Raw genomic sequence first — 24322 nt, 5'->3', positions numbered from 1 at the left:
GGTATTTCTGGTAGTTCATGGGTCTGCTGAAGTACAGCTTGCATTGCCAGATAATCAGGAGCTTTTCTGCAATGGAGCAGGGAGAGCAAGTAACATGAATCTCTCTTCAGTGGTTCTGATTTGGCCTCAGCAACTCCAAATTGGAAGTGTGGGGATTTTTCTATGCTCAGATGTCCTTTATGCTTTTATTTGCAGGATGGGAAACCAGATGTCTCCTACTTTGCACCTGACTGCTTCCATCCAAGCCAGAAAGGCCATTCTCAGCTTGCCAGGGCTCTGTGGAATACTGTGGTAAGGTGACATGGCTCTGCATGCAGTGAGATCTTCACCTAGACCTGACTACCATTAAAATATCTCTGTAATAAGCATTGCAATTAAGGCCTGAATAATGCTGGCCCTTGTGTTTATCTCTCCTTAACTAGTTAAATACTCTCCAGCTTTAGCACTGCTCTCTGCCTAGAATCTCTTGGTTCTTTAAGTGTGTGGTGAGGAGAGGGGTGCTCCAAGTGCATGATCAGAGTAATTTTGTGACTTCAGGTCTTCTTCATCTGGTTTTATGCAAGGCAGGATAGCATTTAATAAGGATGATGTTTCTATGGGTTTCTATGGGCTGCTATGGGAAACCACCAAATAAAGAATTGTAACTGCATCTGTCAATTTAAAACTGATTACTTAGATGTTTGTTTTAAATCCCTGTGTTGTTAATGTCTCATTAGGAATTAAAGTGGCTTTAATTCAGTTAAGTTTTACTACTTTTGGAAATGAGTTAAGCTCAATAAAGATAAGTCACTGAAGATTGCTTAAGCAAACCCATTTTACTTAGCATTGCAGTGCAGGAGTACCCAGCAGTCAGGGGCAGTATCTTGGATCCTGAATAGTAACTTCCATGTACTTTGGATTAATGTTTTAACAGCTGACATGATTGCTTGCAATCATCAAGCAGTACCTCTAATTAGATTTGGTACTATCTTCTACACATAAACAACCTTTTGTTGGAGATGCCATCATGCAGCTTAGCTATAAAAAATTGAGGGACTCTTAATGTCTTTTGTGCAAGAGAAGAAAGTTTATGACCTTGCCTTCTGGCAAAATTCCAAGGTACTTCATGTGCCTGCCAAAATCCTCCAGGAGTTTAAACTGATCCACTGTAGCTTTCCACTTCCCATTTTAAGCTTCTTTCTAGAGCTGCTCTTTTGTTTTGCTGTTGCCATGCTCTTTCTGGCAAGTAGATGCATTTCAGCCTTGAATCTAGGTCTGTAAATACAGGCATCTGTATATAGATTTGAAAGGTATATTTATGTTGGAGTTTTTTACAATTAGAATTGTTTTACAAATTTAAGATGAGCTGACATGGTTAAAAAATAGGTTCCTTTGTCTTTGTTTCTAGTTACAGCCTGTAGGCCAGAAAGCTGACTCATTTGATTTCTCAGCTGACATCGTCCTTGGCTGTCCAGCTCAGGTAAACAAAACCACATTATGGAAGTTTGCTGTCAGGAGGCTGTACTGCTTGTGTGTACTGCAGAGAGCAGGGATTTGGTGTATCTGGAATAAGTTTACTTAAAGCTTTGTTGTCTGTTTACCTCTGAGTGAGCAGGTATTCTTATATACCTGCACTGATGTCCCATGGCTGTTTTGATGTGCCATGAATACTGATTGACAACACGCTGATTTGTGTGTTTGCAGCTACAGCAGAGGTTGTTTTTTGTTGTTTGTGAAGTACAGAGGCAGCTCAAGCAGCAAACAACAGAATATGCTGCATTAACTTTCCCATCAGAATCAATGAGGTTGGGCACCACAGCAGCTTTGAAAACCCAGAATCTGTTGTCTCTTGGATTAGTGTCAGGTTGGCTTTCCTGGCCTGATCCATAAGAGGAAACTTCAGAGCTTTGGAAGCTGCTTCTGCAGTTACAAAACAAGCTGCTGAACTTGCAGGACAGTTGCTGGGTACCAGCACGTGGAAATGACTGCTGCAGGCAGCAGGAACTGGCTCCCTTTCTTCAGCACTTCCAACGAGAAGGTTGAAGAGCTGAACAGATCAGGGAGCTGAGTTCTGACTTCTCTTAGTTCTGGAGGCAGGTGTTCAAGTTGTGTACAAGGCTTTTGTCCATATTGTGTCCATCCTGTCAAATGAGGAAAATCTGCTGAGTTATTAACCAGCATATTTCAGAAGTCCTCTGATTTGCTCAAATTGATCCTATTTCCTTTACCCAGCCTTCTTTCCAAGCAGCTTTAAATGAACTCAGCAACTTCTTCAGTGCCAAATAATGTGGATTTTATGCTTCTTTCCCTTCCTACACTCTTGTTCAAAGATGTTGCTTTTCAGAAGAGGCAAAGAAAAGTTTTATATCCCTTGAAAAGAAAATGGCCTTTTTTTGCAGAAATAGTAAGCCTTTAGTAACCCTAAGTGCTATGAAAAGGTCATTGATAGAAGTGCCAGTAGCCATGGAAAATTATTTGTTTTGAGGCAACCTTAACTACCATAAAAACCTGCCTTCTAATTTTAAATTTTAAGTTTTTTAAGATTGTCTTATGCAGATGCTGGAGTTTCTCTTGATTGAGGTAAGTGAGCCTCCAGGTGAATTTTTTTAGTCTGTATGATGTGCATGTCTTCCTGAATGCATGCTGCATTAATAGGGGACAAAAATAACAATGAAATTTCTATAACCTCCCTTGGAGGGAAGAATGATCTTTTCAGTGAGCAATCTTTCATCTCCCTGCTGCTGACACAGATCTGCCCAGATTTGTCTAGACTCTATATCAGCATCTTTTGAAAAGGACTAAACTTCTAATAATGTCTAATTTGGAATGCTAGGAGAGGAAAATATTAAACTGCAATTGGCATCTGGCATATGTCATTTTTGTCCTAAGGCACTAAAAATAAATTTTATCAATTTTAAGGAAGAAGCACGGTTTTGAAGTCAAGATTCAAATTTTATAGTTTAGGCAATTTTTTTCTTGGTTATATGACACCTTGATATCACTTGCTATGGTTTGTGCCATGTGCTTATTGCCTAGTTTCTCTTATTTTTCTTATTTTGTTTCCTCTTTCTCCAGAACAGTCCCTTCCTGGGAACATACAGGAATAGCAACTACACACCTGTGGAGCCCACTAGAGAGCCAATAGAGGTAATTGTTGCACCTTTTGCTGCATTTTAGGCAAACTGTCTGGTCTCTTAACACATCATCCTGAATTTATAGATTGTATAAGCTATTACCAGTTTTTGGAAAGAGAATTCTGCCTTGCATTGCACTTTTCATTGTGTAAACAAATGTGTTCTTAAAAGAATATTAATTATATTAAAACAACATTAATTATATTAATGGTGGAATAGTATCAAAACTGTAACCAAAGTAAGTAACCTGGAATGCATAATTAATTCAGATAGCAAGTTCCTCACAGTATGGAGGAGCTATTTTAGAATCCTGACCCCCAGATAATCTGAGGAAGGTTTAGATATTCTCCTCTGGATGCATTGTTCTTCCTTTCACTCAAGTAAGTTTAACCTGTAGAGGGCAGTCACCTTTACATATTGGATGTGTGACCCTATACAAAGCTGATAGGAATCCCATTTCATAGAGACTTAACTTCCACCATGGCTGAGCAGCTATCATAAGGCATATTCAATAAACTGCAGAAACAGATCTTGTGTGTAGGACTTGAAGAAATGGAGCAATTTTTTGCCTGGCAGTCAAAATGGACTGGGCTAGTTTGACATACTGGGGGTGCTCATGACTAACCCAATTATCAAAATTTTTTGTGTGCCATGAGGGTCACAAAGAACAGCAGTTATTGTCTTAGCAAGTCATAGTTTGCAGGACTGATATGGGATTTTTATCTGTAGAGCTAGAATTATACTTTAATAGGTAATTCCACTGAATCTCAACAGCAACAGCTTTTGAAGTGATAAAGGAAAGAAGTAGAGAGAAGGTAAAGCAAGACTTTCTGATCTAAAAATAAGTCTATCTGTCCTTTCTAGCTTCTGCAGCCAGACTTTAGTGGTTGATAGTGGAGCATAGTACAACATTTTTTTGCAGGAACAGATTAATTTGTCGTGATGCTTTCTGAAGACCACTGGTCTATGTAGTTTTACTCTGGTAGAATTGTGCAGTCACAGAATAATTGGGGTTGGAAGGGACCTCAGGACATCCCTAGCCTGACCTCCTGTTTCTAGCAGGGCTGGCATTTCAATCTGAGCACGCAGTTGTCAATGCTCCTGCAAGGGCTGCCTGCTGTAACAATTTTAGTTTTTCCCTTGCTTCTTCTTGGCTAATATGGTTGCTTGTTACCAAAAAACAGGGGGAGACATTCATCAGCTCTCACTGCTGGTGAACTAAGGTGTTCTGCAATATTTGATTTGATATCCTCTATTGGTGGAATATACATAATAACTACTATATAACCTAAAAATGCATGGTAAATTACAATTATTTAGAGCCTAACAGTTTTCTTTACTAGAACTTTTAAAGCTTTGAGGTTTTTTTCAAATTTTATATTCAGTAAAAACAAACCATTTTTGAAAGTTTCTAAGGAAAGAATAGGTTCCTGGCAAAGTACATGGGGAACAATAATATAATAATAGAATATATAAGGTTTTATGCTTTGGCTAGAAAATGTCACCAGAAGTAATTATTGTTTGGATAGTATTCCAGAGAGGTGTAAAAGACTGTTGAGCTACATAGGCACCAAACTAGGATCTATGTTTTAACTTGGTTTTGCTCTATACTGTACAACTAAACCATTTCTGAATTCTACATTATCTTTTAGCTACAAGATGAAACAATTTTGTAACTTCTCATTTCAGAATTGGGGCAGTGAACTGTCCTGTCCTGGTCATACTCCATCTAGTCCTGTCCCAACATCAGGTGAGAAAGAATTCCCAACCTAAAATCATACACAGGAAAAAATTTCATCTTTTGTTTCTAAAAGAAATAAGATGTTGAAATTGCACATCCTAGATGGAAAGTAAACAATAAAAGTTGATATATTTAGCAACAAAGGGAAGAAGTGTGTCTTGCCATTCACAATGAGTTCTGCATGACAGCAGGTCATCTCTGTGGATAAATGTGATCACTTTTATTGTATGCATGTGTCCTGTACCTCATTCATCATACAACAACGTGGCTGACTAAAACTGCCCAGGAGGGTTAGTGACTTAGCAAGCTGGAATGTGCTCTGAGAAGCAGTGCAAATGCTGGGTGCAGTTTGAAGATTTTACAAGGGGATTTTTAATAGGAAATATTGATCTAAGACCCAGATGTATAGGTAATTTAAGAGAGATTGACTGTATGTATCTGTAAACATATCTAGTCTGTTTTCATTTTTTACCTAAACTGTTTTGAGTTCCATTTCTTTCCACGTCAGTGTAATGCACTGTTGCAAGTAAAGGCAAGAAATTAAACATTTTGCCTAGGTGACACACAGAACCTGAAGCTTTTCCTACCTAAAAAGTCTGCAGAAATGCCATCAGATTGGAACCTAAGACTTGTATTCTATTAAACAGTATTTTGTCAGTTGTCTGTAATCCTGCTTTTATTCTCCTACTGCTTTTTAGTCCATGAGCTACGGCCTGCTGACATCAAAGTCATAGGAGCACTTGGAGATTCCCTGACTGTGAGTACTGCTGGATTCCCACATTTAGAGTGAGAAGAGCAGTTGTTGATTTCTACCCAGATGTTGTCACGTCAGGCATCATCAGAAGGCAAATTGCTTTGGCTTGGCAAAGCAAAACTCATCTACCTGGTTCCCTTTGCAAAGAAATAGCCTGAAGGGATATGAGTGACACTGGCAATTGTGTAATCCAGTAATGAATAGTTCAGGCTGGGACAGAAATGGGATCCCATTCTCTGTTGCATACAGTTTATCCAAGTGTTTTTGAAAATGGATGTGTCTGTCTTACAGGAATAGTCTCTTTTGACATAAAAAAAAAGAAGTGAAAGCAGTTGATATTTTTGATGCAAAAAGACATTTGTTGAAAACTCTCATGGAAATAATTGACTATGAAATTAAGTGCTTCCCACTTGAGATAATTCTGATCCTTCTGTATTTCAGAGTTCTGCTTTCAGATCTGCTTCCTGGGTTAGATGTCTTCCAGTTACAGCTCTGATTTTCAAGTATTTCAAGTACTAAGAAATGGAGGTATAAAACAAAAAAATAAACCCAAAAGGGCTGCAGGGAAGAATAGCAGGGAAAACTGCAGATCTGCACTGAAGTTTTCTGAGAAAAAAGTTCTAGAATTACACAGCCCTGCAGAATTGTTCTGGCATGGGATGAAAGCAAGCATTTGCATCAACAGTTTCCATGAATTTTAACTCCTGAACTAAGCCAGTGCTCATTCCAGCAGCTTCTGTTCCTGTTGAGTTCAGAGGGACTTGAAGGGTATGAAGCCCTTAAATGATCAGTCTTATCTTACAGTCAGGTGTGCATGTCTTCATTATGCATCATGCACCTTCTCATTAGCTCTGAACCTGATTTTGCTTGACCTGATGTAATCCTGGCTTGTCCCCTGTTGCAGAGCTTTTTTTAGCTTTGAGCTTTTTTTAGAAGAAATCAGTAAAGCCCTACAAGTCTCCCTCCTATCCATTGCCATGACTCTTAAAATTAATTGCTTTATTTCCTCTCCCGCATCAAGTGCTAGGTATGTGCACTAGCATATATATCTTATTTTAAAAATATTAGTTCTTTTGATATATAAAATATCTCAACCCTAGGCATAGGGCCAGATTATGATGCTTGAGGTCTCTGTCTCAAGAGCTGAGCAAGGCAGGTTTTCATAATGCCATTATTCGTGCAGTTCCTACCAGTTGCCACAGCAAGGTGTGCTTGGGGGTTTTATTAAATTATTTATTTGGGGGGGGGGGGAGGGCAGAAAAAGTGGCAGAGTATTTCCCATGTGTGTGCACATACTCACACCTCCACAGCAGCCACGTGCACTTTGTACAGGGCAGCCATCCTTGGCACAAGGGGACTATAGCAGCAAAGGCAAAGTGCCAAAATTGGCATGGATTGTCCTCCTGGTACTCCTCACAAGATCCCTGAATGCAGTCAGTGTTGGTGGCTGAATTGGTGCCATGGATTTTTGAAGAATAAAAAGTAGGTGAGACCACTACAAAACTGTAAAGCTGCAGAAGAACCCCTTCTCATGTTTGCTGCCCTAAATGTGAGTCAGGGTGCTGACCTTGCTAGAGCCCTGTCCCCATCCTGTGAGATACTCAAATTCAGCACAGAGGTCTTTGTTCTGATGGCTTTCTGCATTTATTTAATTTTGAAGGATATGAAAATTCACAGTGCAGGAAAAAAGGCTGTCTCAATCTAGATACAGTTGGAGATTAATGAAACATTGAGCAATTTAGTCATGTCACTGGTTATAATTCATCTGTCTGACTTCTCTAGCACCAATGCACACTGAAAGCATAGACACACCAACATGCTTATCTATACTGGCAAAAAAAATCCTGTCCACACCTCATCAAGTCTGTGTGATAAGTAGCAGACTGGATCTAGGAGAGGAAAAATGGATTGTACACCAAAGATTTGGTTTTTTGGCAGATTAAAAAACAGCTTCTCTGATTTATGTACATCTAAAACTGGATGGAGATTTTTCATCAGTGTTTGGGGCTTTTTTCCTGGATTATTAAGTCTCTCAAAATCATCCTTCCTCAGGAAATGCCAGGATGAAGCATTTTCCATCAGGAAAAAAATCCAAAAAATACAAAGCAGTTGGTGTTAATCTGGGTCCCACTGGGTTGCTAAAACAGTATGAGTAGCAGCTTTAAAGTCTCATGTCCTTGACCTTACAATCTGATGTCCTCTGGCTGGGCTGCATCTCCTCTGATGCTCCATGGTCTGCTATCTAGATGAGTTCTTTTTGTGTATGAGGAAAAGCATGGAAATTTGGAGTATGGGAGATGCAGGGCTGCCCACAAGCCAATGTGTGATGGTGAATAAGGACACAGACCACTTATGCTAAAGCTGGGATGTTGCAAAAGCTTGGCTGGAGTAATGTTAAAAGAATGTTTCAGCACCTTCAAAACATGATGTCTCTCTTACCTAAATTCATAGGACTTTTTATCTTTTCATATTTTATCAGTTGTTATTTCCATCTTTTCCAGACTGCAGTAGGAGCCAAAGTACCAGACCTACAAACAGACTGGAAGGGACTTTCCTGGAGGTGAGTGAAAATGCTCCTTTTTTTAAAATCTGGTTTTGTCCACACAGTTAAAACTGTGGGTCACCTGGTTGTGTATTTATGCCTTTATATGTAAATTCTGGGGGAAGGATGCTGACAGCAAGTATTGCTTGTTAAGGGTTGGAGTAGTCAGGGCTGGAAGAGAAAAGGAGTGTTTCCTGTGGGGGGTTGGGGTGGACGGGTAGTGTTTGTTTTTGTGGGCTTTTTCTTGCTTTTTTTTTTTTTGGAGTGTGTGTGTGTTAACACAACCTGATTGCTACAAGCGTGGTCCTGTATCAGAGTACCTTTTAGCCTTTTGTTAGTCTCTCTGGAGCTTATTCAAAATGTTGCTGTGATTATCTACTGCAGTATGTAATGCTGGAAGGTCTGAGTGAGTGTGGATTGGCATGAACATGGAGAAAGCACTGCTCAGTGAAGATGTTCCAAACACCTTTGCTATTGCAAAGTGGGCAAACAATGCAGGTCAGAGGGAGTGGAGCTCAATATCCATGCTAGAGTGCAAGGAAGCTGCCTGCTCCCTATGGGCAGACATGTAGCTGATAAGTGTGTGCATGTGTACATCATCCTCCTTGCTCTTTCTGCATCCCTTTGCATGTGTCTGCAGCATGGATACTTCCAGGAGGGGCTGCCACAACTGCTCTAAGAGTGTCTTGGCTCTGCACACAGACAAATTTTGAATGGCAAGGCAGAGGCTCTATGTAATTGGCATTGCAGCATTGCAAATAGGTAGTTAATGAATATTTGATGCAGTCTCTCCTATGCTTAACTGCATGCAAATGTAGTTTCAGCAAGGCAACATGGAGCAGCTTTGGTGAGGAAATATGCCTTTCTGTGATAGGTATCCCAGCATGTCCATATGAAAAATCAGTTCTCTCAATATGGTCTGCTCCCAGCCTGAAGGCACAGCTTCTATCCTAGTGCTACCTTGCTTTATTTAATGTGAGTTATCCCTTCACTGCTTTCCCTGAATTCCTGTGGTTTATCTCCTTAGTCCTGTTGGAAGCAAATATTGGGGGAGGGGGGGAGGAGGTTGTTTTTTCCTTCTTGGGCAGCTACAACAACATGTGGTGACAAGAAGACAGATGGCTGCAGGATTAACCCTACTGGGTGATTTTGTTCTTTCCCTTTCTAGTATTGGGGGTGATGACACTCTGGAGATCCAGGCTACTTTACCCAGTGAGTATCCTAGAAAAGCAAAAGTTGGGTATTACACTGACAGTGGTTTAAGTGCATGCTAGGAAACCTCTGGAAATGGTCATTCCTTGAAAACAGTGGGGATGTCCATCTGTTGTGGGTATAAGCAGTTCATATGAGTGAGAGCTGAGATCCAGACTGACCTGATTAGCTGTAAAGTTGATTCAGCCCCTCCACGTCACAGGACCTGCAGCTGGCTGTATCATCCTTTTGGCCAAAAGAATTAGGAGTAAATGTGCTGAAGGCGACAGAAGTTCATAGCAGACCTGTTCCTTATTTTGTTTTGTGCTTTCCAGTGACTGACTGTAATATCTGTGGACAAATGAAGAATTATGAAACAATTACCAGTCCATCTAGCCAGGATTGTTGACAAAACTATGATTCTTCCAGATGATTTCAAGTTGCTACATAGCAGTGGGGAAAAAAAATCTAAAAGTACTATAAATTTTTGCCCTAGTGTTCTGTGTAATTGGGCCTGCCACAGAAACCACTAAGTGGTCAATGTGACAATATATTGGAAGGCACTTGGTTTACAATGCCTGCTCTATTTGTATGTGATCCATGCTGTGGAGCAGTTTGACAATACTTGACATTGTTAGTAAAAAAAACTGATGTTCTTTGCCTTGTACCAGGCATATCACTCTGTTGGAAGAAAAATAGAAAGTGCAGTTCATTTGTGCATTATAAATGAGATTCTATAAAGAGATTTCAGACAGCAGTACTGCGGGCACAGTAACAATAGTTTTCAGGTGTCATGCTTCCCCACGGAAAGTTTCAGTGAAATCTAGAAAAATGAAAAAAATTCACTTCTCTGCCACAAGTATTCTTGTCTAGGTGGAGGAGGGAGAGGTAGAGGGCATAGTCAGGGCATCTGCTTCTGGTACATGAAGGGAAGTAACCACGAATGCTCTGACAAATGCAAGATTGATTTGCCTGAGATCCATCTATGAATCTCCTGGGCCACCAAGCCCTGGTTCCTCAAGCCCATGGAGAGAAATAATTGCAGTGATGAAATTTGGACAGTAACTAGAGTCTTCAAAGCAGGAGTGTCTCTAGCTGCTGTAGAGCACAGTGAATGAGGGGAAAACACAAGTCTGTATTCTCACCACTCAATTGGCTCCTGTGTCTGCAGGGAGGCAGCGCTGCTGGCTGTGAATGGTTAAACACTGTGCTTTTTTCTTTTTAAGACATCTTGAAAAAATTCAATCCGAACCTCTTTGGCTTCTCCACTGGCACTTCTAAGGAAACGGCTGGATTCAACGTTGCAGAGAGAAATGCCACAGCACGGTAAGGACGATCCCAAAGGAGAGAGGCAAAGGAGTGAGAAGTGATGGACTGGCAGGTTACCTTTGTGATGGATGTCAGGGCTGAGGTAATGCTGGTGGTCTGCTGGCTTTCAGCATGTTTATGTGATCTGATGGTTTTAATTGTGGGTTTTGGTTTTTTAACTCAATTTAGAATTTGGGGGATTTATTTGTTATCTTTTTCTAAATTAGAACACATGCTTCCTTTCTTTATTTGATTTCTGCCCATACTTTTTGAGCCAATGCCTTAGTTATGCTTCTAATACAACCAGTACCTTTTCCTGCCCAATCTTCAGTGTACAGGTCTCTAATTCACTGTCAGGCAATATCTGTAATGAGGAATAAATTCATTAGCATCTATTTTATTCCTTGATTTCTAAAGAATGTACCTGATACTAACAAATAGAAGCTCACTTCTACCCTAATGGCATTAAAAATTATCCCTGTTTGCAGTGCAAAGGGGGAAATAAAAAAGCATCTGGGAAATAACTCCTTTCTCCACCCGAAGAAAAAAATCTGCTAGTCTGTTAACAACCAAAACATGTAAGAATTTGTATGGCTTACACTGTTCCTGCTCCATGAACACTCACAAAATTTGTTTCCAAAGCTTTTTGTGACACCTTTAACAACCATTAAATCTGCTGCAAGAGATATTTAGGATAACTATCAAAGCCTGTATAGCTACTAAATATTTCATAGGTTCCCTGAGCAAAGCTGACTCAGCATGATCAGTATGGTTCTAGGAATCCAAATAATGTAACTGCATTTGTGTAACTGCTGGAGGGAGGCAGGGCTTATTAGCTCAAGCACAGTCTTTTTCTAGTGTATGAGGAGCTCATTTCCAGCTGGTGTCTCAGCAAGGTTTGTGCTTTGGCCCATGGATGTTGCATCCTGTCCAGAACTGGACTGGGACTCAAGCCTGGCAGTCCCACAATGTAAGCACTCTCTTCCAGCCATAAGACAAGCCATAGGAATTTAAGGCCAGATCAGGAAGGCTGGTTAGGTGCCCAGCCTCTGTGTCAGCACCAAACTCCCCCACTAGATTTCTGAAGCGAGTTATGCAACTCAATGCCTCTGTGCACCTGGGTATTAGTGTTTTTTCCCAAACAAAATGCACCAAGGCCAAGTCTGAGATAGGAAGGACTCTTACCAGTTGCCTGCCACTTGGCAGCCATCCCAGCTGAAGCCTTTTCAGATCAGATTATTCACTTGTGCAACTTGGTCCTTCAGTGTTTGCTCAGCCTTTTGAGGCATCACTTTCCTTATTCTGATTTCTGCTGATCCCCTGCAACGAGGAGTGGGGTGCAGAAAGTGATGTGCTTTTGGAGCACACATCTTCTGTTCTCTCTCCTAGTGATATGCCAGCCCAAGCACGTGCATTGGTGGAGCTGATGAGAAGCAGCTCGGTAAGTGGGATTTGGGCCACACCTCGGTGCTGCCAGGGTCCCTGGGGGATGACTGTAATTAATGGGATGCTTGAGTCATGAAGAGTGCTTTACTGATGGAAGAAAAGTCCTTGTCTCTGCTGTGCTTTCCCAGATGAATGTGCCAGATGAATTAGCCCTAATATAGGCTGCAGTGCAGCCAGGACATGTAAGGATGGTAGAGAGGAAGAGGAGAAATCTGAAGGCTCTGGTGAGATCACAGGATTGCTTTGTTGAGCAGCAGCCTTCAAAGTGAGGGTGATAAAGGCTGAGTGTTAAATTGCTGAAGCAGGTAGGTCTGCAGACCAACATGAGTCACAATATCCGTCACAATATCCACAATACTGGGAAGAGGGGCTATGAAGTCTTTGCTGGAGAAAAAGCCCACTCAAAGTCTGGTTTTGAGCAGGCAAATAATTAATCAGTGACCAGAAAGCTCAGGAATGGATGAATCTCTGTCACACCATAATCTTTTAGAGAATTAGAAGGGGATCTGGCATTGTGGACCAGTCTGATGTTCCAGCTCCGCTGAGGGCAACAAAGGGCATCAGAAGCAGGGAGGGGAATAAATCTGAGAAACACAAGGCTGCTCTGCTCTGAGTGTTGGCTGCATTTGAGTGGATGACTGTCTGGGTGTGAACTGTTGGTTCAGGGAGAGCATTCCCTCCAAGGAAAAAGGAGTGCCTGGTGCTCCTTGGCTCAGACTGAATGGGAAAGGAAGGCACTGAATAAGCAGGATTTGTCGAAGCATGTGGCTCCCCATGCCAGAACTCTTGATGGATGCTGCATGCTCACCCCACTGTCAGTTACCCTGCATTGCCAATTGTTTGGCAGAGTGAAGAGAGCTGGCATGGCTTTTCAATAGAATAGAAGAGGAGAGGCTGTCGTGCTTTGTTTTATTCACAGCTTTTTATGCATTCTTTTTTTTTTAAAAAGGGAAAGGGGTCTGTCCCTGCCATAACACTGCCTCTTCATGAAAGTCTTTCTGAGCAAATTGCTGGTTAAAGAGGAGAATTCAGACCTGGGTGATTCCCAGGCCCTCCCTCTATTTGTGGGGTCCTTTTGCAGATGTTTATTATGTAAATGCATTACGCTAAAAATAGTTGCCTTTGATTCCTTTCTTTGTACCGAATGTTACAAAGTGTTTTGATGAGATCCAGCTCTCAGCAGCGCCTATTGTTAGCTTGTGGTGACGTGGATGCTGCAGCTGCCCTTATATGAGCTCAGTGAAGTCACCAGCCTCCCGGACTCTTCTATTTTAATCCAGCTGTCTGTTCCCTGGGGCAGCCCTTGCCCCTCCTGGCCACGGGGTAATTGTTGCCCAGCTGGCAGGGATCCCCAGCAGCTCCGGTTCCGCAGCCACATCAGTGACTCCAGCCTCCTCTCCCACTCTTCATCCCCACGCTGCCTGCAGCGTGCAGCCACGGCTGGCAGATCTCTCCTGTCCACCTCTGTGCTGAAGCTGCCATTCTTTTAGGGATGCTTGCTGCCACAGACACATTCCCGTGCTTGGTTACCCTGGCAGAGCTTGTCTGCTGAAGGGAATTTCCTTACAGAAGCCAAGGTGAATTGCAGTAGACTAGCAAACAGCTCAGATTTTCCCCCTGGAGAGATGCTTTTCTTTTGCCAGTTTAACTCAGCATACCTCCTTTGTTCTGCCCTACTGTCTGTGCCCATTTAGCCCCATTTGTGAATGTTACCTCTGCATGCCTAAGCAATGGATGCTGCAATCTGTTTATTTTATGTGCCGCTAGAAAATTAACTTCAAGGAAGACTGGAAGCTGATTACCATCCTTGTTGGAGGCAGTGACCTGTGCCAGTACTGCTTGGACAAGGTTTGTATATCTGAATTAGGCATGCTCACCCAGCATTTGGCAGGTGACCAGCCCTGGAAACAGAGCTTTTGTCTCTCTCAGGGAGCCAAAGTTCCACTTTGTTTAAAAAGCACTTAGAAATCCTGCCCCTTTCATCTGTATTATATCAGAAACAAATGCACAAGTTTTTATACAGGGGCACTGCAGCTCTGGAAAAATGCATTATTTGAGTACTAGGAACCTGCTCATATTGAACAAAACACAAAGATTAGGCTGAAGAGCTCTCCCTGCTTAACTGGACAAAGTAATCAGTGTGGTGTCTCAGGCATGTTAGGGACACAAGTGAAATCTCCACACAATAATTATTGCTTCAGAATGACACCCAAAATAATATCAGTTTATAGTGAAAAACATGTATTTTCTTTAGCTGTCAGTGGCCATCCCCTCTAAAACTCTTTATGTGGCACAGACTGGGGGTCTGTACCCCAGCTTGTTGAAATGACCAGTCATGTTCTCTGTTTTGCTCTTCCTTGACAGGCAGCTGCCTGGAGCCTTTGTCCCCAAAACTACACCTCTGTACAGCACAAAGTTGTTTTGCCTACAAGCTTTGTGGGATCTAACTGCTTTCAGATCAGTTTGTCCAGATGGGCACTTTGAAATAAAGATATTGTTCTGTTCATAAGGCAAATCAGTCTGCTCTGGGTCCCATAAAAGACAACCCAAAATCCAAAAATGTGATTGGTATAGTCATTATCAGGGAAAGGCTCTGCCAAGACACCTCAGGATTTTCTACAGAAATCAGAGGAATATATTAATGGCATAAAAATGTAAGTGCTATATAACCTCTGTATATGTGCCAGTAAACTTCTTGATCTGGAAATGTATCTGCCAACAAAATCAAAAAGGAGCATCTAGTTGGTATGGCTTCTCATAGATCGTCTTGTTGGTTCCTGAAAAAGACTGACTCGATTTTTTTTTTTTTAATTTTTATTTTTAATAGGAAACCTATTCAGTGCAAAAGTATGTAAAGCACCTGCAGGACACTCTGGATATTTTCTATGAGGAGGTAAGCTTTTAAGATACCCTAGCAAGCTATGTTCCTGGCAAGTACACTGATGTTTTTCTCACCTCTGATAGACTGTCAGTGATTATGTTTCATACAAGGTCATCTTTCAAATAGCTGGAGTCAGACTGTTCCTCAGTGCTGTATTTCAATGACTATACTAGCTAATGCCCTGAGAAAGAGAGCTGCAGTTTCAGAAAAGCTGTGTGTTTGACAATATTTATGCTGTGGACCAAACATACCATGACCCTACAGCCAGTTTTCGTGGCTAAACCAACCATGAACAGTTTCATTTACCCTAGAGCAAATAAAAATGTCCCAGGGAGTGAAGCAGCATTTCAGCTAGTTTGTACTAGCTGCTGGAATTTTTTTGGCTGACATCCACTGTATGTCTCCCTCCCCCTCCTTTTATACATCATCCTTGCACATGCCATTGGCTGCAGCCAGTGCAGTCTGCACTGACTCCCTGACCTACAGATGCCACTTCTTGCTCTTTGTAGTGGTATCATGTTCTGTTATTTGTAACATGTCTGTATGTCTGGTGATTATAATCCTCCCAGCTCCCAAGAGTCTTTATCAACATGGTGGAGGTCCTAGAGCTCTCTGGACTGCGTCAAATCACAGCAAGCTCTTCAGAGTGTGCTCTGACAGCAAAGTAAGTGAGCAAAACAGCTCTTTGCCTTTAAAGTGATGGTTTTTTGGCTCAGTCTCAATTTCTACAAGAGCACATCCACACTGAGCTTTCCAAGCTACTTGCATTGCTTCCTTTACCTGATGCACCCATCAACTTTCTATTATTTCTTGCAATACTTCAGCTGAAAAGCCTGCACCTGTAGATAGCAGAGTTCTCCCTTCTCAGCTATAAGGCATCATGACACAGCACCAGACAGTATATGATTGCTGAACTTCAAAGGCTTTTTTTGCCCAGCCATCTGGTGGTCAGCAGCACAGGCTGACATCCCTGATTCCTCTCTTTGTTATCCAGTGTTGCATTACCTCTGGTGCAGGCTGGGCTGCATGCAGCAGAGCACAACCAGGAACTGCTCCTCGCACCTAAAAAAAGAGACCAAAATCTTAACTCAAAGAAGGTTGAGAGACTCACTTTAGAAAGCAGCAGTGTCTTTAAAGGCATCAGAATGGATGTGAAAAGGCTCTTCAGTCTTGCAGAGAAAGGTATAACAAAGACCAGTAGTTGCAAGGTGATGCCGAATGAATTCCAATTAAGTTAGGCACAGATTTTTAGAAATACAAGTGATTAACTACAGGAACACACTGGAAGGAAAAATAATGAATTGATGGTTTTGCTCAATGCCTTCCTATTCATTCCGAGCACATTCTTAGAAGATGAATTTCAGTGAAGCATAAGTTATTACCTCTTGTTATGAAGTTAACATAAAACAAAGTGGTGCAAGGACTCAGACTGCATGAAAAAATTGTATTTTCTTACTTTAAAATCCCAGATGTCTGAAATTCTGCTGTAAGCCCATTCATAGGGTGGGTTTTCTTGTTATTCTAACACATATGATTTCCTGCTGATGTGTGGCATACTAAACACTTTTTTCACATTTGACTCGAGTTGCAGATCGTGCAGCTCTTTCTGCCTGTGGTAAGTGCTCATTTTGAAAAGTAAGTCAGTAGAGATTTTTCTTTTGTGAAATATCTGTCCATTCCTAAGTCACCAACGTGGCTCTCCCTTCTGCACGTGAAATTTGAACACCTATCCTGAGCTTCTTGAAGCAGACACGCAGTGCTGAAGTGAATAAACTATTCTAGACTGGTTTTTAATTCTAGTATTTCTTTCATCGAAGGAAAGTTTGCCCATGTTTCTTAAACCCAGAGGAAAATTCTTCTGAATTACAAGAAATTAAGAGAGTTAACAGAGATTTTCAGGTAATGTATTGATTTTCTAACTGGTCATCTTCACTTGTGTCTTTTTATATTGCTTCCCTCACTGCCCTTCCTGTCATGCATATTCTCAGCAGTACAGGGAGGGATAACTGGAAAACAACTTGGCTACAGCCTAACCAAAACCCTTCCCAGCTAACCAGTTAGTAGCAGTGGAGGACTTTTCACATTGCCTTCTTCTTTCTAAGTTCTGAGCTGGATGCAGATGGAGACCAGCTCTGTTTCCAGCTGCTGTTTCAACAGCCAAAAAGGATTTAGTAATGATGGCTGCTTTGTTGATATGCGTTTGTCTGTTATGAGTCCAATGCGTAGCTCACATGAATTAACGTGTCACTGCAAGAGTGACAAATGACCTTGCATCAGCTGTTTTGTGGTTACTCTTAGCAGAAGAAATTAACTAAACCAACCGTGGGCCAGCTTGCTATATGAGAGTAACTTTTCATAGCCTCAGGCGTAAGATTCACTCAAAATTAACAGAGGCTATAAATAGCTATTGGAGCAGAAGCTTTTTCCATCGATGTTCTTATGAATACAGGAATCACTGTATCAGATCACATAATGTTCTCCATTCTGGCTCTGGCAGTGGTGTTGTCCAATGAATCTGACAAAGCTCAAGAAATTTACCCTGGGTAATGCTTCTATAAGCCTACAAGCCTACTACATTTTCTTTAACTAAAGGGATTAGAAATATTTTGAGATATGACCAGGATCATTAGCATTTATACCCCTAAGATGGCAAGTTACAATGAGATGGGGTTTTTTATGTGTATGAAGGTCTGGTACCATAACTTTTGAAAGTGGCAGGTAATTTTTCAATGTATTCAAAGTATTATTTTAATTCAAGCACACCTTTCTGAAAAATCAAGCATACTTCAGCTTCAAGTTGGCATTCTGGACTCATTTGTCACTTCTAAACATGCTGACCTTGATCCTTTTTTTATATATATTTTTCTGCAAATTTTAATCTAATTGCAATTGTGCAGTTTTGGTTTCTATAAGTAAGGTCTGAAGTATATTTTTAATGTTTTTTTTAAAGTAAATAACTTTATAATTTTTACTTTTTTTTATTTGAAATAATCCATCTTCTGTGCGTTTTCCTCATGAAAACCTCCTCATGAACCAAATCATTTTCTGAACCATTTGCTTGACCGCTTTATAGCGTTTAGCTGGATTTACACAAACGATTCATGGCTTCCTACGCTGAAAGATGCTTCACCTGCATGTTTCTGCTAGCTGACAAATGTTAGGTGAGCCTTGCAAGTAACTGCTCTGTTTTGGCCGGTCGCACGGCGCTCAGGCTGAAGCCCTGCGGCTGCTCAGCGGCGGTCGGTACGAACAGCGGGAGGACTTCGCCGTTGTCATCCAGCCATTCCTCCGGAACACCTTGCTGCCCCTGGATAGTGTGAGTCCTGCTTTGCTTTCCCATTGTGCAAGGGCCAGTGTGTGGATTTCTCTTAAACCAGTAAGATCCATGCCACAAGGACTGTGTTTTCAATGTGGAATCTGCGGTAAGAGTGAGAGAGGAGAAGACAAGACGTCTCACAGTAAGGCAAGAAGATTGGCAGTGCTGCCTGTGACTCAAAATGGCTTTAGGAAACATTCATAGCCTGCCCCCATAAACTAGGCACCCCTCTGACTTCCTCTCAACTGTGTGTGGCTTCCCTTGTTGAGGAGGTTGGTTAGCATTCACCACAGTTTCCCGATTTAGGTTATGGAATGTGTTCAGGTTTTCTTCAAATGGAGACCGGCACTTGAATCTCTGACTCATCCAAGCACAGAAACAGGAAGCAGCCTTTGAAACCAAACACTGATTCTCCTCCTTTTCTCCAGCCTTAGCATTATGTATGCTGTGTAGTTAAGGATACAAATATCCAGCATGACTCCTCATCAAAACAACCCAGTTTTGCATAATACTGATACTTTTTTTCATAGCATCCCAAATTTTTTTTTCTGTCGGCCTACAAGGTTGACCAATGGTCACCATACAGGTAGTGATGAAGCAAATTCCCCCTAAGAGAGACATTTGCCACTGTTGGATAAGCCCACCATTCTTATTGTTATCTGAAATTCAGCAGATATTTCAACACTTGAAATGTTGTAAGTCTGAGTCACAGAAGGTTAAAAAGTAATAATAAGCACTTTTCTATCAGTTCTGTACACAATGGAATGTGGGTCAATGGCAGGGTCCGTGCAACAGCTGTGGCTGTTGGCTTGATGCTAAGTTCAGTTTTGTTATGAAAATTTTTGTGTGAAGTTGAGCAGGCTGCATTACACAGGTCTCAAGGTGCAGTAATCAGCCCATTGTTTGGAGCACCCAAGTTTATTTCCAGTGTGAAAACATGGGCATATTACCTTTAGGAAGATACCAAAATTGTGAAATGGGTGGGTATATCAAGTACAGTACACTATTAGATCTAATATGTCAGATCTCAAAGATTGAAATTGCTGAGAAATAAATTTTTGCTTTTATTGCAGACTAGCAAGCCAGATATGAGTTTCTTTGCTGCAGACTGCTTTCATTTCAGTGTAAGAGGCTATGCTGAGATGGCCATGGCTCTCTGGAACAATATGGTAAGAAATTACAACTTAGATCCCTATGTGTTTGTGGTAGCAGCATCTACAAAAGATCATGAGAAAAGTGTCTGAAACAAAAGAGTAAGCAAGACATAAAATTGATATCCTAACAAGAGGGGCTTGCTCAACTCTGAGGTTCTTCTCGCTCTGCATTTTTTAGGAATGTAACCCAAACTGATCATATTGCATGAAACAGTGCAAGTCTTTGCTCATTCAAATTGGGAAGTCTCAAGAGGCTTGAGAAAACAAAAAATTCCTTTCTGATTTGGTAAATAACTTGCACTAAAACAAAATGTCAGCCTAGTTAAATATTCAGTTCTGTAGTTTGCTGAAAGTGTCTGCTCAATGATCTTGCCCTTCTTCAGTGAATTCTGTTATATTTATTAGGAAAACATATATGTGACTGAATTTTTGCTGCCATTAATAGTGTGGACATGTTGTACCACCCACTCTTGTATCTGAGGCAGTTTTAGTAGAGTCACTGAAACTAATGGGGGGCTGAAATCAAACTTACAGTGCTTGTAATCACATTCCATCTGTCATTTTGGGGGAAATGAATAGTGTTGGAAGAAGGTGTCAGAGGTGCATGCCAGACTTGATAACTCCAAGGTCACAGTTGCTTTTAGAAACGTTTCCCCACATTGGAAGGAAGACTGTAGCATTTTTATGCCACAGCAACATTTCCTCCCCTTGTCTTGTAAACACCAGTAGTGAAATACATCGTGCTAGCAGAAATCCTGCATCCTGGTTTGCACAAGAAGCAAACATAAATGGAGGGGAATTTCTTTTCCATCCAAGTAAAAGTTTAAGCAAGATAAGAAACTTAGAGGATACCCCAGAATGAGCTTGAAAATAAGGACTGGAAAATGCAGGGCAGGAATCTTTGCAGCTGCCCAGCATAGCATATGAGCTGTAGGTCCAGGATTATAAAATGTACAATACAAGCACATGCTTGGAGTAATTGATTTGTGCATGCACAGCAAATCTGCCTGTTTTCCATCAGGTTTCCCTGTCTGGGACTCCAGATGACAGCAGGCTGGTAGGCTTCACTCAGCTTCGTAGCTTAAAAAGGGCTAATGGTGGGCCAGAAACCCCAGGCAAATGTAGAAAAATTCAAATTGAGCATGGCTGAGGGTTTCAAGAAAACATAAAGGGACAGTACCTGAGCATATGGCGGTCTTAAATTGGGTTTCTGTTGCCATGTGGTATTCCTATTGGCCATTACTCATTCCTGAATCACCATCAGTCTTTTTTCCTATGCCACCAGAGCTTTTTTCCTGTCCCGGCTGTCATTCATTTCCTACGCATATAAGGATATTGCCACAAAGCTTTCTACTGGGGTGGCAGGGATCAGGTTCTCACTGCTGCAAAGCACAACTATTCCCTCCCAGAGAGATCTGTCGGTCTATGCCAACTGCAGATCTTACTGTTTACTATTTAAATCTAGTTCTTGTAACACATCCCTGCTTTTCCCTGGCAGTCCTTGTATGGCTAGGCTGTGCAAGTTTACTGTAAGGCTGCATTGTTTCCCTGTTCCCTGAAAAGCTGGGCAGGCTTATGGCCAAATGACACGGATTCTTGTCAGTGCACAAAAAGGGCCAGACTGTGCCTGGCCACTGTGTGGGTGTGCAGGGATTGGGATGGCTCACGGAGTTCTTTGCCTTTTTGGCTTCCTGCAAAACAAAGTGTGCTCCTGCTCTCTGAGGTCAGAGGACTCTGCAGTCTTAAGGGGGTTTTTACTGGTCCCAAACCCACTTTGTCAGGTGTTTGGCCAAGGTGAAGAGACACGTAGACAGAGTGTTTGGTTTGTGTTCTGCCTCCATGCTTGCCACATGCTCTAGAGGAGCAACAAGTTTCTTCCAGAACTTGTCCTGTATGCTCATGGACTTGAGGATACTGTCATCTTCAAAGCCCAGAAGCTAATGGTCCTGAAGAACAGATTGCATAAAACATGAAGTAAGCATGGGTGGTTATAAAATTCTGCATTTTATTATCTTTTGTCTGGGCTCTGTGCCAGAATCCTTACCAAGTGCCCTGGCATGGGAAGAATTACAATTATCTACAAATAACCAGTTGCACCTCAGGCAGAATGCTGCAAGATATGAGCCACACATCATACAAATAACAGAGCTGTTCCCTTTAATGTACAGAAAAACTATCAAATTCAGTCTTCACTGCATTAGCTGGTGGGTGGGCCAAGTGACTAGGAGTCATAAAAGAGTCCATCAGGACTCTACAACAATCAGCAAAACTTGGCATCCTGGTTTTTTGCTTCTAATCTTCTCTTCAATTTTTAGCTTTCTTCTCTTCCCTCGTTATATTTTCTGTGGTTCATATCTTTTTATTTTTCAGTCTGTGCTAGCTTCTTTCTGGTTTTTAAATTTTTTATTAAAAATGAACAAGAGAGAGAAAGTATTCTCAGTGTTTCCATGTGAGAATCTTATGGATAAAATTTGTTTTTTCCATGTTGGTCTCGTTGCTCTATTGTTTCTCTTCAGCATGCAGCTGACACTTTAATCCCTTGAGGACAGTAAATGCCTGCATGGACAATAGCAGAAGCAACAGCCATCCTCTGTGCTGGATTCCCAGAAGTGCTGGATGACAGCTTTGCAGTTCTCTATGGACCAATCTTGTAGTCGTTACTTCAGGCATGTCCATACAACAATTGTAAACACTTAGTTAACATGACTGAGCAAGCCTCTACTCGTTAGCTTAACTATGGCAACCAGTGGTATGTGCACGCCTAGCCAAGCACAGCTGCCTGCTATTAGCCCAGGCATATCTCATGTTGAGCTGGAAATGGGCTCAGGGTGAGCCTATGGTCAGCTATTGCAATTTAGCTGCCAACTGATAATATAAAAGGCTCTGTTTAACTTGCTTCTTGCAAGATTGTGAACCCAGCCTCAGCTAAAATTCCCAGGGAATTTCTTGCCTGAGTGAGGACTGCAAAGGTTGGCATTGTCCCATCCTCTCTCTGTAACTTTCATTTTTGAAGTAACTCCCATCACCATGACACCTTAGGCACCTTTCTTTAAGTAATGTGCTAAGTAATATGTCTAACATCTGTCATGTGGGTTTTTTCCTGTGGATTATACTGCCATTTGAGACAAGTACATGGCAGAACTGGGTGTAATAGTGAACCACTTTGCTTTAGCTGAACATTTTAAATGCATTGTATTCGGAGCAATGCAAAAGGAAGAAACACTCATCCTATTCCTTGCTTCCAAGGGAATTATTCTGCAGCCAGTACATCAGATTCTCAATGTCTTCAGTTCACAAGTGTTAAAATGTTTGCAAACTTTCCTCTGCTCCTTCTACCACAATTCTTTGTTACTGCAAGGAGCAAAAGATTGCATAAGAAGTTGTAACTGTCTGAATCAAGAGAGTTTGAGAAGAAAAAGAGTCATCATTAAGTTTAACATTGCTTTTCTCTTCTTCAGCTGGAGCCAGTTGGTGAAAAGCAGACTTACAACAACTTTACCCATGACAGATCAAAACTCAGGTGTCCAAACCCTGTAAGTAAAGGTCAAGGTGCTCTCTCCATTAATTACCTCTATTTTGATCTCCTTTCTTCACACTGGTAGAGCTCTTTAAAAGAGTATCTTTGTGAAGGTTTCAAATAGCTAAAATATATTCCTGTTTTGTTACAGACAGGGAAATCTACTTAAGATTTAGGACAAAAAGCTTTATCCTCCCTGCAGTGGAAAGCCTTTCATTAAAGCTAGTTCTAATGAGTCTGTGTATTTCCATTTGCTTATTTGCAGCAAATTGGGAAGTGATGCCACCACTCATGATTCTGAGGTGGCTTCTTTTTTGTGTTCTCAGAATTTTCAGACAATAGAGCAGGAGAGTGTGGAGTTGCGTTATGTATATGTTTTATTATCCCTGTATTATGTATTGGTTTATTCCTTTGTACCCCCGTGTGCAACTTGGTTTATCCCCAGTTTTCCCGCCTTGTCCGCCCTTCCCGCCTTCCCAGTATCTATCCATCACCCTGAAAGAGGCATTTTACCCCCCCCGGGTGCCTTGTCTATCACTCGGTGCCCCTTCCCATCCATCCAGAAGCTTCTACTCAGGGCACCGGGTGATTGGGCGAGGACCTGGGGCTCCCCCCATATCCTTCCCCCATTGGACCCCACCATATCCCCCCATCCCGGAGCCACCCCCTATCCCTATCCCCATTGGTCGTTGGATACCCCTCCCTTACAGTTTATAAGCCAGTGCAAGCACCTTGTGCTTGTTCTTGTTGGCTGGCACCGTTCTAGGATATTTAGCTCCGTTGGGCTACAATAAACTCGGACTTAGCCCCCAGCAGGATCCGCTCTTCATTTACCACCGCGAGGCTTGCTAGCGCTGCTCGGAACCCACAAAGGCACTCTCCAAACCCCAGCTGGGAGCGGCGGAGGGTGCCTCAATCGCCCACTCTCGCCCCAGAGAAGAGCTAGCCGGGGCTGAGACAAAGGGAACCGGGGCGGGAGCGCGGCAGCTGGCGCCCAACGTGGGGCCCCGTTTTTGCGGCGTTGGACCCCTCGTTTGAGGATTTTAGGGTCGTGCGGACCCGAAGAATCGTCCTCCCTGGCCGTCAGCTACCCCGGCGAGAGCAGACCCACGTTTTAGTGGGTGGCACTCTTGGGGACAGGATCGGCAGCTCTGGAAAGCACCTCCGGAGTCGATTCTCTCGCGGAGAAGCCCTGCGATTGGTTTTTCTTTTCCACCCTTCCCTCTCGGACCCCTGTGGTTTGTGAGTATAGGGGCCCCTGGGGCTTTCCCGGTCCTTTTTTTTTGGTTGGTTCCTTTCCCCTAGGTTTTAGGGGAAGGATCCCTTTTTGGTGGGTTTCTTTTTCCCCGGGGTTCGGGG

At 42.0% G+C, this 24322-nt stretch overlaps 1 protein-coding gene across 13 annotated transcripts in view; it reads left to right on the top strand.

Moving 5' to 3' along the window:
• Window positions 1-24322, top strand: part of PLB1 (phospholipase B1) — a 137776-nt gene that overhangs the window by 69328 nt on the left and 44126 nt on the right. For 9 of the 13 annotated variants that reach the window (XM_085577168.1, XM_085577176.1, XM_085577179.1 and 6 more), the window contains 18 exons: window positions 196-291; window positions 1388-1459; window positions 2536-2559; window positions 3055-3126; window positions 4803-4863; window positions 5553-5611; window positions 8110-8168; window positions 9319-9362; window positions 10568-10667; window positions 12039-12090; window positions 13863-13943; window positions 14923-14988; window positions 15546-15640; window positions 16568-16591; window positions 16794-16875; window positions 18188-18292; window positions 19366-19461; window positions 22905-22979. In XM_085577168.1, the coding sequence (XP_085433294.1) occupies window positions 196-291; window positions 1388-1459; window positions 2536-2559; window positions 3055-3126; window positions 4803-4863; window positions 5553-5611; window positions 8110-8168; window positions 9319-9362; window positions 10568-10667; window positions 12039-12090; window positions 13863-13943; window positions 14923-14988; window positions 15546-15640; window positions 16568-16591; window positions 16794-16875; window positions 18188-18292; window positions 19366-19461; window positions 22905-22979 (1263 nt within the window). Of the gene's footprint in view, window positions 1-195; window positions 292-1387; window positions 1460-2535; window positions 2560-3054; window positions 3127-4802; window positions 4864-5552; window positions 5612-8109; window positions 8169-9318; window positions 9363-10567; window positions 10753-12038; window positions 12091-13862; window positions 13944-14922; window positions 14989-15545; window positions 15641-16567; window positions 16592-16793; window positions 16876-18187; window positions 18293-19365; window positions 19462-22904; window positions 22980-24322 lie in introns of those variants that run through there. The other 4 variants (XM_085577173.1, XM_085577172.1, XM_085577174.1 and 1 more) reach the window with 4 other exon arrangements.

The sequence above is a fragment of the Lonchura striata genome, chromosome 3 (genome assembly GCF_050655825.1).
Source record: "Lonchura striata isolate lonStrDom1 chromosome 3, ASM5065582v1, whole genome shotgun sequence".
NCBI classification, from domain to species: Eukaryota; Metazoa; Chordata; class Aves; order Passeriformes; family Estrildidae; genus Lonchura; species Lonchura striata.
Note: the sequence above shows the minus strand (reverse complement) of the source record. Positions and strands in the feature narration are given on the sequence as shown.